The sequence below is a fragment of the Trachypithecus francoisi genome, unplaced genomic scaffold (assembly GCF_009764315.1).
Source record: "Trachypithecus francoisi isolate TF-2019V2 unplaced genomic scaffold, Tfra_2.0 Lachesis_group5, whole genome shotgun sequence".
Classification (NCBI taxonomy): Eukaryota; Metazoa; Chordata; class Mammalia; order Primates; family Cercopithecidae; genus Trachypithecus; species Trachypithecus francoisi.
In genome coordinates this window covers 98,221,620-98,238,443 of record NW_022681470.1, presented here as the reverse complement: position 1 = coordinate 98,238,443, position 16,824 = coordinate 98,221,620, and the positions used below count along the sequence as shown (strand labels likewise).

General features: G+C 40.4%; 1 protein-coding gene across 3 annotated transcripts in view; it reads right to left on the bottom strand.

The window, feature by feature from the left end:
* Positions 1 to 16,824, bottom strand: part of GOLPH3L (golgi phosphoprotein 3 like) — a 53,975-nt gene that overhangs the window by 14,708 nt on the left and 22,443 nt on the right. For all 3 annotated transcript variants that reach the window (XM_033197143.1, XM_033197142.1, XM_033197141.1), the window contains exons 3-4: positions 3,866 to 3,997; positions 2,023 to 2,137 (exon numbers count right to left, since the gene is read on the bottom strand). In XM_033197143.1, the coding sequence (XP_033053034.1) occupies positions 2,023 to 2,137; positions 3,866 to 3,997 (247 nt within the window). The remainder of the gene's footprint in view (positions 1 to 2,022; positions 2,138 to 3,865; positions 3,998 to 16,824) is intronic.

Sequence of the window (16,824 nt, the reverse complement as noted above, 5' to 3'; positions counted from 1 at the left end):
GAGATCGAGACCATCCTGGTCTACACGGTGAAACCCCGTCTCTACTAAAAAATACAAAAAAAAAAAAAAAAAAAAAAAAAAAAGAAAATAAAAATCAAAACCATAATGAGATAACATTTCAGACCTACTCGAATGCCTATAATTAAAAAAAGACAGGCCGGGCGCAGTGGCTCAAGCCTGTAATCCCAGCACTTTGGGAGGCCGAGACGGGCGGATCACGAGGTCAGGAGATCGAGACCATCCTGGCTAACACTGTGAAACCCCGTCTCTACTAAAAAATACAAAAAACTAGCCGGGCGAGGTGGCGGGCGCCTGTAGTCCCAGCTACTCCAGAGGCTGAGGCAGGAGAATGGCGTAAACCCGGGAGGCGGAGCTTGCAGTGAGCTGAGATCCGGCCACTGCACTCCAGCCTGGGCGACAGAGTGAGACTCCGTCTCAAAAAAAAAAAAAAAAAAGAAAAGAAAAGAAAGAGAAGAACAAGTGGTTATCAGGATGTGGACAAATTGGAACCCTGGTGCAATACTGGTGGGAATATAAAATGGTACAGTCTCTGTGGAAATGTCTGGTGATTTCTCAAAGGTTAAACTGCCATATGACCCAGCAATTCTATTCCTAGGTATATATCCAAAAGAATTAAAAGCAGGAACTTGAACAGATATTTGTATATCAATGTTCACAGCAGCATTGTTCACAATAGCCAAAAGGTGGAAACAAGCCAAGTGTCCGTCAACAGATGAATGGTTAAACAAAAATGTTATATACATACAATGGAATATCACTCAGGCATAAAAAGGAATGAAATTTTGATATATGCTGTGACATGAATGGACCTTGAAAACATGTTTAGTGAATAAACTAGGCAAAGTAATGACAGATATTGTATAATTCTACTTATATGAGATACCTAGAGTAAGCAAATTCATAGAGACAAAAAGTAGAATAGAGGTTGCCAGGGACTAGCAGGAGAGAGAAAGAAGAAGTTATCATTTAATAGGTACAGCGTTTTAGGGGGTAATGATGAGGAAGCTTTTGGTATAGTGTAGATAGAGGTGATGGTTACAAAATATTGCAAATATATTTAATTTCACAGAATCGTACACTTAAGCCATTAAGAATGGCTAAAATAATAACAAATGTTGGCTGGGCATGGTGGCTCACGCCTGTAATCCCAGCACTTTGGGAGGCCGAGGCAGGCAGATCATGAAGTCAAGAGTTTGAGACCAGCCTGGCCAACATGGTGAAACCCTGTCTACCAAGAATATAAAAAGTAGCTGGGTGTGGTGGCACGTGCCTGTAATCCCAGCTACTTGGGAGGCTGAGGCAGGAGAATCACTTGAACCTGGGAGGTAGAGGTTGCAGTGAGCTGAGATTGCGTCACTGTACTCCAGCCTGGGAGACAGAGCAAGACTCCATCTCGGAAAATAAATAAATAAATAAATAAATAAACAAACAAATAAATAAATAAATGTTACGTGTATTTTACCACAATAAAAATGTTACTCGATTTATGACCCTGTTATCTACTCCTAGCTACATACCCACAATAAATGAAAACATGTTCAAACAAAAACTTGTCCATGCATGTTCACAGCAGCATTATTCACAACAGCCAAAATGTAGAAATAACTCAAATATTCATCAACTGATGACTGGATAAACAAATGTGGAATGGCCATGCAATAAAATATTATTTGGCAAATTAAAACTGGGAAATTCTAATTAGAATAATAGATTGCATCAATGCCAATGTTCTCATTGTCCTCTCTATAAAGATGTTTTAAAAGTTTCTTGTGAAGAATACTGTTAAAGAGCTTTTGGGGTGGGGTGGAAGAAGATAAGGTGAAGCTTTGGAAAACTTTAGGTATCAATTAGCCATGCTTTTTCTGTCCCTCATTAGAATTAAATAGTGAACCACATCTATCTCATCCAGCACAATGAATTTCGGTACTTCTTTTACTAAATTTCAGGGTAGGATAAAGATAACGAAATGTGAAATTCATATATTATTTTAAGCCATCTTACCAGTGAGTAGCTCTATCCATGTTTGGACAGTTTCTGTGGGTTCAGTTGCTTTGATGTGTTTGAGAGTTTCATCCAGTAAAACATCACCTGTTGGACTGTCTGACTTTAGCAGTACCTTTGAGAAAAGGAGAAAGAAGGAACCCTGATTCCTTCACTTCATTCAAGTTAAAATCTTTCAATATATCATATATATGTTACTGGTTAAGTGTTGCAAGAAACGTAAGGAAGCATAATATACTGTCCCTGTCCTCAAGAAGTTTAAAATATAGTATGGAGTGATAGTGTGAAGACAAAAATAACATTTGAAGTGGACCCTAGTGACAAACTGGATATGAATGATAATGGAGAAAAGTTTCAATAACAACTCTTTTGAGTCTGGAAACCAACTTTTGAAACCATTAATAAAGGTAAGAAACATCTGGGCTCGCTTTTGAAACCATCAATAAAGGTAGGAAACATCTGTAGGAAACATGCCAGTAATCCTAGCACCTTGGAAGGTTGAGGCTGGTGGATCACCTGAGCTCAGGAGTTTGAGACCAGCCCCGGCAACATGGCAATATCTTGTCTCTATTAAAAAAATAAAAATTTAAATAAATAAATAAATAAAGGTAGGAAAGCCAGAAAAGGAAGTCAGTTTTGGGGAAAGGCTGATAATTTGATTTTCTTTGTTTTTTGTTAAGTTTAGTTTTAAATGATATGGGATAGCCAAGTTGAAATTTCTAGCCAATAGTTAAATATGTTTCTGGAGGTGGAAAAACAAAACCTGCCTAGAAATTTGAAAATTAATCTCATGAAGGTGACAGATGAAGCTATAAAGGTAAATGATATCTCTGAAAGGATAGAAAATCACTCAAGGGATACAAACTGAGACTTGGATGTTAAGGAATGGAGAAGTAAGGAAACAGTGTACAGTCAGAGAAGCAAGAGAATAAGATAATAACAAAAGCCAAGAATGAAGAAAGTTTCAAAGTGATAAAAAGTGTCAAATGCCACATATAGGTGAAAAGAGAAAAATAAATCAAAGACTGAAAAGAAGCTGGTGATACCTAAGAATGTAGTTTAAGTTGAGTGCTTAGGATGATAAAGAAGTTGTGAGTGGAAAAATTCAGTAAGAAAATGGATACAGGAGTATGGTTGGAAAGGACTTGCAGTAAATGGAAGGAAACAAAATAGTTATTGGAGAATAACCAGGGTTAATCAATGGCTGATCTGACCCACATGAGTCCCTCCCCCTACATCATACTCTATTTCATAATTTTTTTTTTTTTTGAGATGAGTCTTGCACTGTCGTCCGGGATGGAGTGTGGTGGTGCGATCTCGGCTCCTTGCAAGCTCCGCCTTCCGGGTTCACGCCATTCTCCTGCCTCAGCCTCCCGAGTAGCTGGGACTACAGGCGTCTGCCACAACGCCCAGCTAATTTTTTTAAAAAATATTTTTTTGTAGAGATGGGGTTTCACCGTGTTAGCCAGGATGGTCTCGATCTCCTGACCTCGTGATCCACCTGCCTTGGCCTCCCAAAGTGCTGGGATTATAAGCATGAGCCATTGCACCTGGTTATTTTATAATGTTATAGTTACAGATATAGGAGTTTAATCAACAGCATCCTAAGTGTGATTTTTCTGCATAAAAAAGGAAGACAAAACCAGGAGCTTCCTATAACTCTGGACTATGGATACTTTGATTTCTCCCTCTTGCTACAGGATAATTAACCTGTTTAGCCAATGGAACTGCTGAGTCAGTGATATTTATTTTATCTTACTACTCAAATCTTTCTGTTCTTCCCAAATGTACTGTTGGTATTTGCCTTTCCATAAGCCATGGACGTTCACAGAGGATTCAGTACCTTTCTGTCTAGTAGTCGCTTCTTACGCATGGTCGGGGGTTCCAGATAGATTCGACCCCGCATGGCCAGCTCTATCAGGATGCCCCCTCGCAGGCCAGATGATATGCAGTCATTCCAGAAAGATGTGTAACCCTAGGAAAGGAGAAAAGAGAAGAGAAAGAATGTTCTGAGAGGAATACTGACTTCCAGCAGGCACCCTAAGAACAGGCCACTTTGTTGTGATTCATTTCACATCATACTACATGAACTCAAAGCAAAGTACAAGAGTAAGAGAAGATGATGTTTCTTTAATCCTCTTAAACACCCCCAAATAAGATTTTCTGTCTGATTTCAAGATCTTTAGTGAATTCCCATGGTTTGCTGCCAGTCAATAAATGATGTGCGATTTTTTTTTTTTTTTTTTTTGAGACAGGGTCTCGCTCTTTCCCCCAGGTTGAAATGCAGTGGCATGATCATGGCTCATTGCAGCCTTGACCTCCTGGGCTCAAGCAATCCTTCCACCTCAGCCTCCCGAGTAGCTGGGACTACAGGTATGTGCCACCATGCCTGGCTATTTTTTAAAAAATATTTTTTTGTAGAGACAAGGTCTTGCTATGTTGCCCATGCTGGTCTCCAACTCCTGGCCTCAAGCTATCCTCCCACCTTGGCCTCCCAAAGTGTTGAGATTACAGACATGAGTGACTGCACCTGGCTTGACATGCAAAATTTTAATTTTTGAGGAGAATTTTGGCTTTTTTGAAATCTGTTTCCATGACACTAAATTTCAGAGTGGGGTAAAATAAGTCAGAAAAAAGTAAAAACCATTTGAGCTTTTAATCCTCCTAGATATGTATTAATTTGAAGTTTGGAGATGGAGACTTGCTCTGTCCCCTAGGCTGGAGTGCAGTGGTATGATCTCAGTTCACTGCAACCTCCGCCTCCTGGGTTCAAGTGATTCTCCTGCCTCAGCCTCCTGAGTAGCTGGGATTACAGGTGTGCACTGCCACGCTCAGCTAATTTTTGTATTTTTAGTAGAGATGGGGTTTCACTATGTTAGTCAGGCTAGTCTCAAACTCCTGACCTCGTCATCTGCCAGCCTCAGTCCCCCAAAGTGCTGGGAATACAGGAGTGGGCCACCGTACCCAGCCAATTTGAAGTTCTTTTAATGGAAGGTATAACAGAAACCCACTATCATTAAGTGCCTTGGGTACTTAACCTTTCTGAAGTACATTGTCCTCATCTATAAAATGCAGACACTAATATATATTTCCACAAGATTGTTGTGAGGGTTACATGAGATGCAATATATAAGAAAGCATTTAGTATAGTGCCTAGCATATAGCAGGCACTTAAAATGTTAGCTCCCCTTCCCTTTGTATAGGGAATATACATATAAGAGAGCCACTGGTATTGTCTAACAGCAGTAACTAACATCTAATTACTAATGTCGATTGAATACTTGTTATATACTAGATATGTGCTAATACTTATTATGTACTAGATTTGTGCTAAGCTTTTTACTTGCACTATCTGATTATATCTTCACAACACCCTACAAAGGAAGTACTACTACTATCCACACGTTAAAGATGAGAAAACTAAGGCTTACAGAGGTTATGCAGCATAACAGAGGTCACAAAGCTAAATAGAGAAATTTTTAAGTGGTTGTTTTTTGGTGCTGTTTTACTGATAGATCATAGTTGTGCATATTTTGGGGTTACTTTTTTTTTTTTTTAAGAGATGGGGTGGGGTCTTGCTCTGTTACCCACGCTGAAGTGCAGTGGGGCCATTATAACTCATTGTAGACTTGAACACCTGGGTTCAAACAATTGTCCTGCCTCAGCCTCCTGAGTAGCTCAGACTACAGACATGAGCCACTGCACCTAGCTAAAATAACTTTTTATTTAAAAAAAAATTAAATTCAATTTTCCTCTTTATTGGCTTGGAAGTTATGTACTTTTAGAAGTTATCCTTGGCCGGGCGCGGTGGCTCAAGCCTGTAATCCCAGCACTTTGGGAGGCCGAGACGGGCGGATCACGAGGTCAGGAGATCGAGACCATCCTGGCTAACACGGTGAAACCCCGTCTCTACTAAAAAAATACAAAAAATTAGCCGGGCGAGATGGCGGGCGCCTATAGTCCCAGCTACTCGGGAGGCTGAGGCGAGAGAATGGCGTAAACCCGGGAAGCGGAGCTTGCAGTGAGCTGAGATCCGGCCACTGCACTCCAGCCTGGGCGACAGAGCGAGACTCCGTCTCAAAAAAAAAAAAAAAAAAGAAGTTATCCTTGAAATTTTAACATGCATGATATATTAATTTAAAATTAACATAAAACCTAAATTTTAAATATTAATATTTTAACCACTTTCTTATTGTTCAGTATTGTCTCTTTTTAGCCTCATAAATTATATATCATCATCATCATTATTTTATACAGGTAGCACTTGTTTAGATTTACACAGGTTCTTATGAATTTCTTTGCTCACCATTCCTTCTTGTATCTCAGACTTCCTTTCTGGTACCATTTTCCTTCTTCCTAAAGTAGAATTTCCTTAAGTGAAAGTCTGTTGGAGGCAGTTTCTATTTTGCTTATCTGAAATGTCTTTGTATTTCACCATCATCCTTGAAAGATAGTTTCTCTGGAGATAAAATTCCAGGTTGATCATTTTCTCTTACCACATTGAAGATAGTATGCCTTCCTCTTCCAGCTTCTAATATAGCAGTGAGAAATCTATCTTTCTTACTGATTGTGGTTTCTTTGTAGGTGGTGTATCTTTGGTCCTTTAAGATCTTCTCTCTTGGTGTTTTGCAGTTTGACTACAACATGGACTGTGCATGAATTTATTTATTCTGTTTGGTATATGTTGTGCTTCCTATAACTGTGGTTTCATTTCTTAGCTTCAAAAATTCTCAGCTCTTAGGTCTCTATTTTCTTTATTCTTTCCTTCTAGGACTTCAGTCTTTCTTATTTTAACCCCCCGTCTTTTAACCTCTCTTTTGTATTTTCCATTTGCTTGTTCTCTGTATTGCTTTCTGGAGAGTTTTTGTTTGTTTTTGAGACGGAGTCTTGCTCTGTTGCCCAGGCTGGAGTGCAGTGGCACAATCTCAGCTCACCGCAACCTCCGCCTCCCGGGTCCAAGCAATTCTCCTGCCTCAGCCTCCCAAGTAGACGGGATTACAGGCACACAACACCACGCCTGGCTAATTTTTGTATTTTTGTGGAGATGGAGTTTTACCATGTTGGCCAGGCTGGTCTTGAACTCCTGACCTCAGGTGATCCGCCTGCCTCGGCCTCCCAAAGTGCTGGAATTACAAGCATAAGCCACCACGTCCAGCCTCTGGAGAGTTTTTAAAAAATATGTGGCTTCCTATTTACTAATTCAAAGTAACCCTGAGATTTTGATTTCAATAATTTTTCATTAGCAAAAGTTTTATTTAGTTATTTTTTACATTTGCCTGGTGATTTGTGATTTTTTGCTGTTCATTTTGTGATTATTTTATTTCTTTAAAAATGTCATATTTTTAATTTGATTATTTTAATATGTGACTATATATGAAGTCTTTGATATCTGACAATATCTGAGGAATTTATTTGTCACTTCTTCCTTGTTTGTATGTTTGATGATCTTTAAGAGGTTCACAATTTAACGTTTTGTGAATTTATGAGATTCTGGAGGCCTAAATTGAGGACATCTTCCTCCAGAGGGAAAGATCTACATTTGTTTCTGCCAAGAGCCAAGTACAGAGGGAATATGGGAGTGCTACACAACTGGGAGCACATTTAAGCCTAGTTTTCCCACTTTACCTCAACCATCAAGTTTATTCCTGACCAACCAACTCCTGAATCTCAAGACTGATTTGGTAGTTTAACCCCAGGGTAATTTGATCCTCATGTTATCTTTATTGTTCACCTCTTGGATTTTAATTTTGGTGTTTGGGGGCCCCTTGAAGATTATTTCTACTTTCCAAGACTCAATAATACATTAAACATTAAGCTTATCAAGACTTAATATCTGACCACCATACTGCCAGGCCTAGAGGACCTCTAATTCTATTTTTCCTGCTATAGCCAGGACAATCTTTAACGTCAAGTGTAATACTATAACTCCCTGCCCTCATGCTTAAAAATCTTTCAAACATCCTCTCAGCCTTAAGGATGGAATCCAAATGGCTTTGTATAGCATTCAAACTAAGTGGCTGGTGGGGCACAGTGGCTCCCACCTGTAATCCCAGCTACTCCAGAGGCTAATGCAGGAGGATCGCTTGAGGCCAAGAGTTGGCCGGCCTTTGGGAACATGGTGAGACCTTGTGAAAAAACAAAACAAAACAAAACAAATCAAAAGTGGTTATTCACTAGCCTTTTCTTTCTTTCTTTTTTTTTTTTGGACAGAGTCTTGCTCTGTCACCCAGGTTGGAGTGCAGTGGCATGATCTCAGCTCAATGTAAGCTCCGCCTCCTGGGTTCACGCCATTCTCCTGCCTCAGCCTCCTGAGTACCTGGGACTACAGGCACCAGCCACCACGCCCGGCTAATTTTTTTTTGTATTTTTAGTAGAGATGGGGTTTCACCATGTTAGCCAGGATGGTCTCAATCTCCTGACCTTGTGATCCGCCTGCCTCAGCCTCCCAAAGTGCTGGGATTACAGGCATGAGCCACCGCATTCAGCCCACTAGTCTTTTCTTTGGTCTCTTTCCCCTCCTGGCCTTTGCACACACTGCTGTGTCAAGAAGAACCAATATTCTTCCTTCCACAACTCCTCTTTGTAGTTAAGGATTAAGTACAGGGCTCACATTTCCACAGAACCTTCTCTAACATTGTTTACTTCTCCACTCCACCCTCTGGATTAGGTTCTGCACCTGGGTGTGCCCATACAAACTTCTCTCGTAACATCTATTACATCATATTGCAATCAACTATTTCTCCTGACCAGACTACAAATTCCTTAAGGAGAGAATATCCCTTATGCCTCAAAAATATTTTTGAAAGCATAAATTTATGCTTAAAACTAAATGTTAACCTAGCAAAAGCTCAGATTGAGCCATAAAATATTCCTTAGACGTCTCTAAATTTCCTGAGGGCCTGATCTTTGACTCAAGGTTGGGATTAGTTCCCTCCCCTGCCTGCCTCATGGCTAGTCCAAGTCATATCTGTTTTTTTGGTTTTGTTTTTGTTTTGAGACAGGGTATCGCTCTGTCACCCAGGCTGGGGTGCAGTGGCATGATCTCATCTCACTGCAACCTCCACCTCCCCAGTTCAAGCAATCCTCTCACCTCAGCCTCCCAAGTAGTTGGGACTACAGGTGCGTGCCACCACACCCAGCTAATTTTTGTATTTTTAGTAGAGATAGGGTTTTGCCATGTTGCCCAGGCTGATCTTGAACTCCTGGGCTCAAGTGATATGCCCACCTCGGCCTCCTGAAGTGCTAAAATTACAGGTGTGAGCCACTGCGCCTGGCTCCAATTCATATTTGTGACTCCTCTTTAAGGAAGGGTTAGGCTATTTTTTTTTAGGTTAACACTTTTTTTTTTTTATAGTTTAGCTACCTAATTAAAGTTAAACTATAACTTACTTCAGAACACATAATTATGTAGGCCTAATTTATTCTGGTAATAAATCTTAACAGGTATGTAAACATTTTAGCCAATATTAAAGCAACTGGAAGAAAGTTTTCCTTTATTGTCTCATTTCCTCCTGACCATATAACTTCTGTTTCAGTGACAGTGACATCAGATTTGTCAACAAAACTATAAATGAGAAGCAGTATAAGGAAATGATGAAAATCAGGATAAAGAAACTACATTTTTGAATGTCACACTTTCCTATTGTAGCATCTCAAAACATAAAACTTTCCAAATGAGTTTTTAACTTATTAAGAATATGCAATAATAGACAAAAGTATAAAAACATATATGTAGAGTTTTAAGAAAATAATTATAAAACAAATACCTGTACAACTACAAGAAAGAGACTGGATTTAGAAAAAGAAAATAACTGAGAAAAGAGAGAACATGAAAGTAAATGTCCTCCTGTACTGTGGGTACAGACGACCAATAAAGACTATAATATTGTCATCTATAGTAATATCTTAGAACAGATTGAAACAAATTTAGGTGCAGAATAGCCTGGAGGAAAGGGAAAATACAATTATTTATATTTAAAGGTCATTTTCCTCTTAGTGTATCTATCTTAGTGAATTCTCCAGCCATTCATAATAAGGATTCTATATTAAAGGGCCAATGCTTTGGTATGTCTCAGCAGGAAGACCTAGCATGTACATACTAAAGTTCACCATTTGATAATTAAATTTCATTACCAAAGGCTATCTAAAGAAAATTTTAGGACCTGCCCAACACAGATGGAACTGCACATTGTCTCATGACTAAAGGAGAATCTTAGAGGATTTGCAGAATCAGATCTTCACATAGTAGACTTTAATATACATCTGTAGGCCAGGCGTGGTGGCTCAAGCCTGTAATCCCTGCACTTTGGGAGGCCAAGGCAGGTGGATCACCTGAGGTCAGGAGTTGGAGACCAGCCTGGCCAACATGATGAAACCCCGTCTCTACTAAAAATACAAAAACTAGCTGGAAGTGGTGGCATGCGCCTGTAATCCCAGCTACTCAGGAGGCTGAGGCAGGAAAATCGCTTGAATCTGGAAGGTGGAGGTTGCAGTTAGCTGAGATCACACCGCTGCACTCCAGCCTGGGCAACAAGAGCAAAACTCCGTCTCAAAACAACCAACCAACCAACCAAATAAACAAACAAAAAAACTGTAGGATGGGCGGGGTCACTCACGCCTGTAATCCCAGCATTTTGGGAGGCTGACGTGGGTGGATAATCTGAGGTCAGCAGTTCAAGACCAGCCTGGCCAACATGGTGAAATCCCGTTTCTACTAAAAATATAAAAATTGGCCAGGTGTGGTGATGGACGCCTGTAATCCCAGCTACTCATGAGGCTGAGGCAGGAGAATCACTTGAACCCCAGAGGCGGAGGTTGCAGTGAGCTACCACACCATTGCACTCCAGCCTGGGCTACAAGATTGAAACTCTATATCTTAAAAAAAAAAAAAAAATTGTAAAAAAGAAAGAAAAATCCCATTATAGAAATGTATATTTTAGAAAGTGAAAGTGTTCTAGAATCTTATCCCCTCTAGAGGATCACCATTAACAGTTTAATGGGTACTTTTCTAGATTTTTATATACATATTCTATGTTTACACTTATTAATATTATTTATAGAAATAGCATTACACTGAGTGGTAACTTTTTTCATTAATCCATTATTTTGGATATCATTCCACATCAGTAAATATACTTCTTCATCCCTTGTAATGGCTGCATAGTATTGCATTTTAGATGCACTATAATTTTATCTATTCAAGTCCCTACTGATGTGCATTTAGGTTGCTTACAGTATTTTGCTATTATTAAAAAATGTTGGCTGGGTATGGTGGCTCACGCCTGTAATCCCAGCACTTTGGGAGGCCACGGTGGGTGGATCACTTGAGGTCAGGAGTTTGAGACCACCAGCCTGGCCAACATGGTGAAACCCAGTCTCTACCAAAAATACAAAAAAATTAGCCAGGCATGGTGGTACGTGCCTGTAATCCCAGCTATTCGGGAGGGTGAGGCAGGAAAATCCCATGAATCCAGGAGGCAGAGGCTGCAGTGAGGTGAGTTCGTGCCACTGCACTCCAGCCTGGGTGGCAGAGTAAGACTCCATCTCAAAAAAAAAAAAAGTAAAGAAGTATTCATTTGTGTGTTTTTGTCTGTTGAATAACTAGAAGAAAATTCTAGGTCGAATATTACATATATTTAAACTTTAAAGATTGCACAATGGGAATTCAATAAATTCAGACAGTCAACACTTCATGCTGAATTTCCACTGAGTCAAGTATTCAAAGTGCCCTTCCTTATTCAAACTTCCTTGAAGACACACCTTTCAGAACAACTCTGAAGGTTAAAGATCTTAAAAGTTGCCTGCTTGGCAAAAAAAGAGGAAAGAAAACAAAACAACTTAAAGCATCCTTAAAAACTATGCTCATAAGGAGTTTTTAAAATAACATTAGAAAATACTTGTGATAAAGTTAAATGAAAAATAGCCAGATATATAATTGAGTATCCAGGATTATTACGATATAAAATAATGTCTACATTAAAACATGGCTTTTAAACCTTTCCAAATTATCTACAGTGAGAAAATATCACTTAAAAAAGAAAAATTTTCAGAAAAAAAGAACCTCTCCATCTCCCCAAGTCTGAAGATTTAATATTAAAATTCCTTCACCTTCCATGAAGAAGGAATGTTATCATGTCGCTTTGAACCCTTTTACATCTGCCCAATTCCAAAGTCCAATGAAAGTATAATGATCTTCAGGGGTTATCAAAAATTCTACAAGCAAAACTAATTTTATTATTTTTTTCCTCCTAAAAAATTATTCTAAGAAAAGTTAGTGTACTGTTTGTCCTTGAATCACTCTATTAAAAGAGTGGTATTCAGGATTTGATGTAAATTCCTCTTTTAAAAATTAATGTGATTCATCGAAACTCCAATTCCTATTTCTACATCTCCACACAGCTCATAAAGACATTTTATGTATGTATGTATGTATGTATTTGAGACGGAGTCTCAATCTATCACCCAGGCTGCAGTACAGTGGTGCAATCATGGCTCACTACAACCTCTGCCTCCTGGGTTCGAGCGATTCTCCTGCCTCAACCTCCCGAGTAGCTGGGATTACAGGGGCCTGCCACCACGTCCGGCAAATTTTTGTATTTTTAGTAGAGATGGGGTTTCATCATGTTGGCCAGGCTGGTCTTGAACTCCTGACCTCAGGTGATCCATCCACCTCAGCCTCCCAAAGTGCTGGGATTACAGACGTGAGCCACTGTGCCTGGCCAAGACATTTTATAAAATAGATCAAGCATTAAAAGCCCACTCTGTTTAATCCTATTGGAGAATGAAGAACTGTGACCTGACATTGTTCTGGTTTAACAGATAATTTCAGCCTGATAGTGAGGAATGGATTATAAATACAGGCAAAAGGACAGGATTTCTCAATGAATGAAATGAAGATTATATCCTTTCAGGTTCATTTTAAAAGACAGGTAGAAAGATGCAAAGTCAGTTACAATGATCAGTTTATTAATTTTTGCAGGGCTTCTGTTTATTTTATTTTATTTTTTATCAAAAGTTTAACAAATAAAAACAACAGGCTAATGCATTGTCAGTGAAAGGGAAATGCAAAATAAAGGAACGCAGCTGGTCATCTCTGAATTCCTATATAAACTTTAAATCTCATTCTGGTCAGTAAAAATATCATTAATTGTTTTACCCTAAAAATTTTTTTATTTTTTATTTTTTATTTTTTTTGAGACATAGTCTCCCTCTGTCACCCAGGCTGGAGTGACCTGGCCGGAAAAAGGAATTTTAATTGCTACACATTGTCCAAAGAAAACAGAAGAAAGGCCGGGCGCAGTGGCTCACACCTGTAATCCCAGCACTTTGGGAGGCCGAGGCAGGTGGATCAAGAGGTTAGGAGTTCGAGACCAGTCTGGCCAACATAGGAAACCCTGTCTCTACTTAAAATACAAAAAATTAGCTGGGCGTGGTGGCGGGTGCCTGTAATTCCAGCTACTTGGGAGGCTGAGGCAGGAGAATCGTGTGAACCAGGAGGCGGAGGCCGCAGTGAGCCGAGATCTCACCATTGCACTCCAGCCTGGGTGACAGTGCAAGACTCCATCTCAAAAAAACAAAACAAAAAACAAAATAAAACAGAAGCAAAGAGAAAGTTGAGAAGTGGGAGGAAAAATTTGAAAGCAGGCCAGGCTCGGTGGCTCACGGCAGTAATCCTAGCACTTTAGGAGGCCAAGGTAGGAGGACTGCCTGAGCTCAGGAGTTCAGGACCAGCCTGGGCAACACAGTGAAACCCCGTCTCTACTAAAAATACAAAAAAAACTGGTCAAGTGCACCTGCAGTCCCAACCACTTGGGAGGCTGAGGCAGGAGAATTGCTTGAACCTGGGAGGTGGAGGTTGCAGTGAACCGAGATTGTACCACTGTACTCCAACCTGGGTGACAAAGTGAGACTCCCATCTCCAAAAAAATAAAAAGAAAAAAAATTGAAAACATGTCCAGGCTCTAAGTCTATTTCCCCAAAACTCAACGTTGTTTTTTTAAACAATAAAATATTTATCAATGTATTCATCTACTTATATTTAGTTTGACTCTGAATGACTTATGGAAATTTCAGAAATTAAAATCCATCCCCCAAAGACATTTTTCCTTATATAAGGATTCTCAAAGCAATATATCTATAAATGGTAGTCCAAATATTTCCAAGCATATTTTGACCAATTATAGTATCACTACAATAAGTATTTAGCCATCTTAAGGGACAACTTCAAAAGAGGCAGTACTCTTTTGAATATAGAAGTTTTCACATGTTTGTTAAAAGAGTTTCTGCACAGCAAAATAAACTATCATTAGAGTGAACAGGTAACCCACAGAGTGGGAGAATTTTTTGAGATGGAGTCTTTCTCTGTCACCCAGGCTGGGGTGCAGTGGCGTGATCTCAGCTCATTGCAATCTCCGCCTCCTGGGTTCAAGCGATTCTCCTGCCTCAGCCTCCTGAGTAGCTGGGATTACAGGCGTACGTCACTACACCTAGCTAATTCTTTTCTTTTTTTTTTTTTTCGTATTTTGAGTAGAGACAGGGTTTCATCATGTTGGCCAGGGTAGTTTCGAACTTCTGACCTCAGGTGATCTGCCTGCCTTGGCCTCCCAAAGTGCTGGTATTACAGGCGTAAGCCTCCGCACCCGGCCTTTTTTTTTTTTTTCAAGAGAAGAGGTCTTGGCCTGGTATGGTGGCTCCTACCTATAATCCCAGCACGTTGCCAAGCTGAGGCAGGAGGACAGCTGAGGCAGGAGGATCACTTGAGCCCAAAGTTCGTAACCAGCCTAGGCAACATACTGAGACCCCATCTATATAGAAAATTTAATAAATTAGCCAGGTGCGGTGATGCATGCCTGTAGTCCCACTTACTCAGGAGGCTGAGGTGGAAGGATCCCTCAAGCCCAGGAGGTCAAGGCAGCAGTGAGCCGTGATCATGCCACTGTACTCCAGCCTATATGACAGAGTGAAACCCTGTTTCTCTCTTTTTTTCTTTTGAGACAGGGTCGCACTCTCTTGCCCAGTTTGACTCACTGTAGCCTCAAACTCCTGGGCTTGAATTATCCTCCCTTGTGGTTAGGACTAAAGGTGTGCACCACCACGTCTGGCTAATTTAAAAAATTTTGTAGTGATAGAGTGTGGCTATGTTGCCCAGGCTGGTGCTGAAGACCTGGCCTCGAGTGATCCTCCTACCTCAGCCTCCCAAGTAGCTAGGATTACAGATGTGAGCCACCTGGCCTGGCTTCCAATGATTTAAAATTGACTTAAAAACACAAGCAATTATGTTATGTTCAAACCTTAGAAGAGCAAAACTAGGTAAGTGTAGATTTTTTTTTTTGTTTTCAAATAGCTTTTCTCCCCTTGATTACTAGCATATACACATTGTAGAACATTTGAAAACAAAAAAATTCATAAAAATCACCCATAAATTCCATCACCCTGTGATCATATGGGTATATGTACAACCAAACTTTTCTGTATACATAAAATACACATATCTTCTACCCATCAACCAATTTTCCCATCTCCTTCTCTCCCAACCCCCATTCTGGGGCATTCCTTCATAGCAAAGGTTTGTGTGAATTATGGAACAACAGTATGATATATATGTTATAAACCTCAATGAAATATTACCAGCCTGGACAGCATGTCGAAACCCTGTCTTTACTAAAAATACAAAAGATTAGCCAGGTGTGGTGGCATGTGCCTGTAGTTCCAGCTACTCGGGAGGCTGAGGCAGGAGAATTGCTTGAATCTGGGAGGTGGAGGTTGCAGTGAGCCAAGATTGCACCACTACACTCCAGCCTGGGTGACAGAGTAAGACAGACTCTGTCTCCAGGGGGAAAAAAGAAAAAAAGTATTGAGGAGTAGAAATAGAAGAAACTGTGAGAGTACTGATTTCAGCAGCTTTCACTACAGGGAGTCAGTAGGATACTGTCTAAAACTGTATAATGTGGTAAGAAAACACAATCCCAATTTTTTTTTTTAACATTTTTAATTTAACTCCTCCCTCTCTCCCTCCCTTCCTCCTTTCCTTTTTTTATGTCTCCCTTTGTCACTCAACCAGGCTGCAGTAGAGATGCAGTGGTGTGAACATGGCTCACTGTAGCCCCGACCTCCTAGGCTCAAGCAATCCTCTGGCCTCAGCTTCCTGAGTAGCTGGAACTACCGGCGTATGCCACCATACCTGGCTAATTTTTGTATTTTTTGCAGAGACAAGGTTTCACGATGTTGCCCAAGCTTGTCTCCAACTCCTGAGTTCAGGTGATGCTCCCGCCTTGGTCTCTCAAAGTGCTAGATTATAGGCTGAGCCACCATGCCCAGCCAACAGTTTCAAACATACACAAAGTAGAGAGATTATGTAGCTCTATGTAGCCATCACCTACTTTCAACAGTTATCAATATAATCTTTCATCTTTACCACCCACCCCACCCCAAACCCAGATTATTTCTGTACAAATTCCAGCTACTATATCATTTCATCCAAAAAATACTGCATATTCTCCCCAAGAGATTAGGATTTTTTTTTTTTTTTTTGAGACGGAGTCTCACTCGACTGTCCACCAGGCTGGAGTGCAGTGGCGCGATCTCGGCTCACTGCAAGCTCCGCCTCCTGGGTTCAAGCCATTCTCCTGCCTCAGCCTCCCGGGTAGCTGGGACTACAGGCGCCCACCACCGCGCCCGGCTAATCTTTTGTATTTTTAGTAGAGACGGGGTTTCACCGTGGTCTCGATCTCCTGACCTTGTGATCCGCCCGCCTCGGCCTCCCAAAGTGCTGGGATTACAGGCGTGAGCCACCGTGCCCGGCAG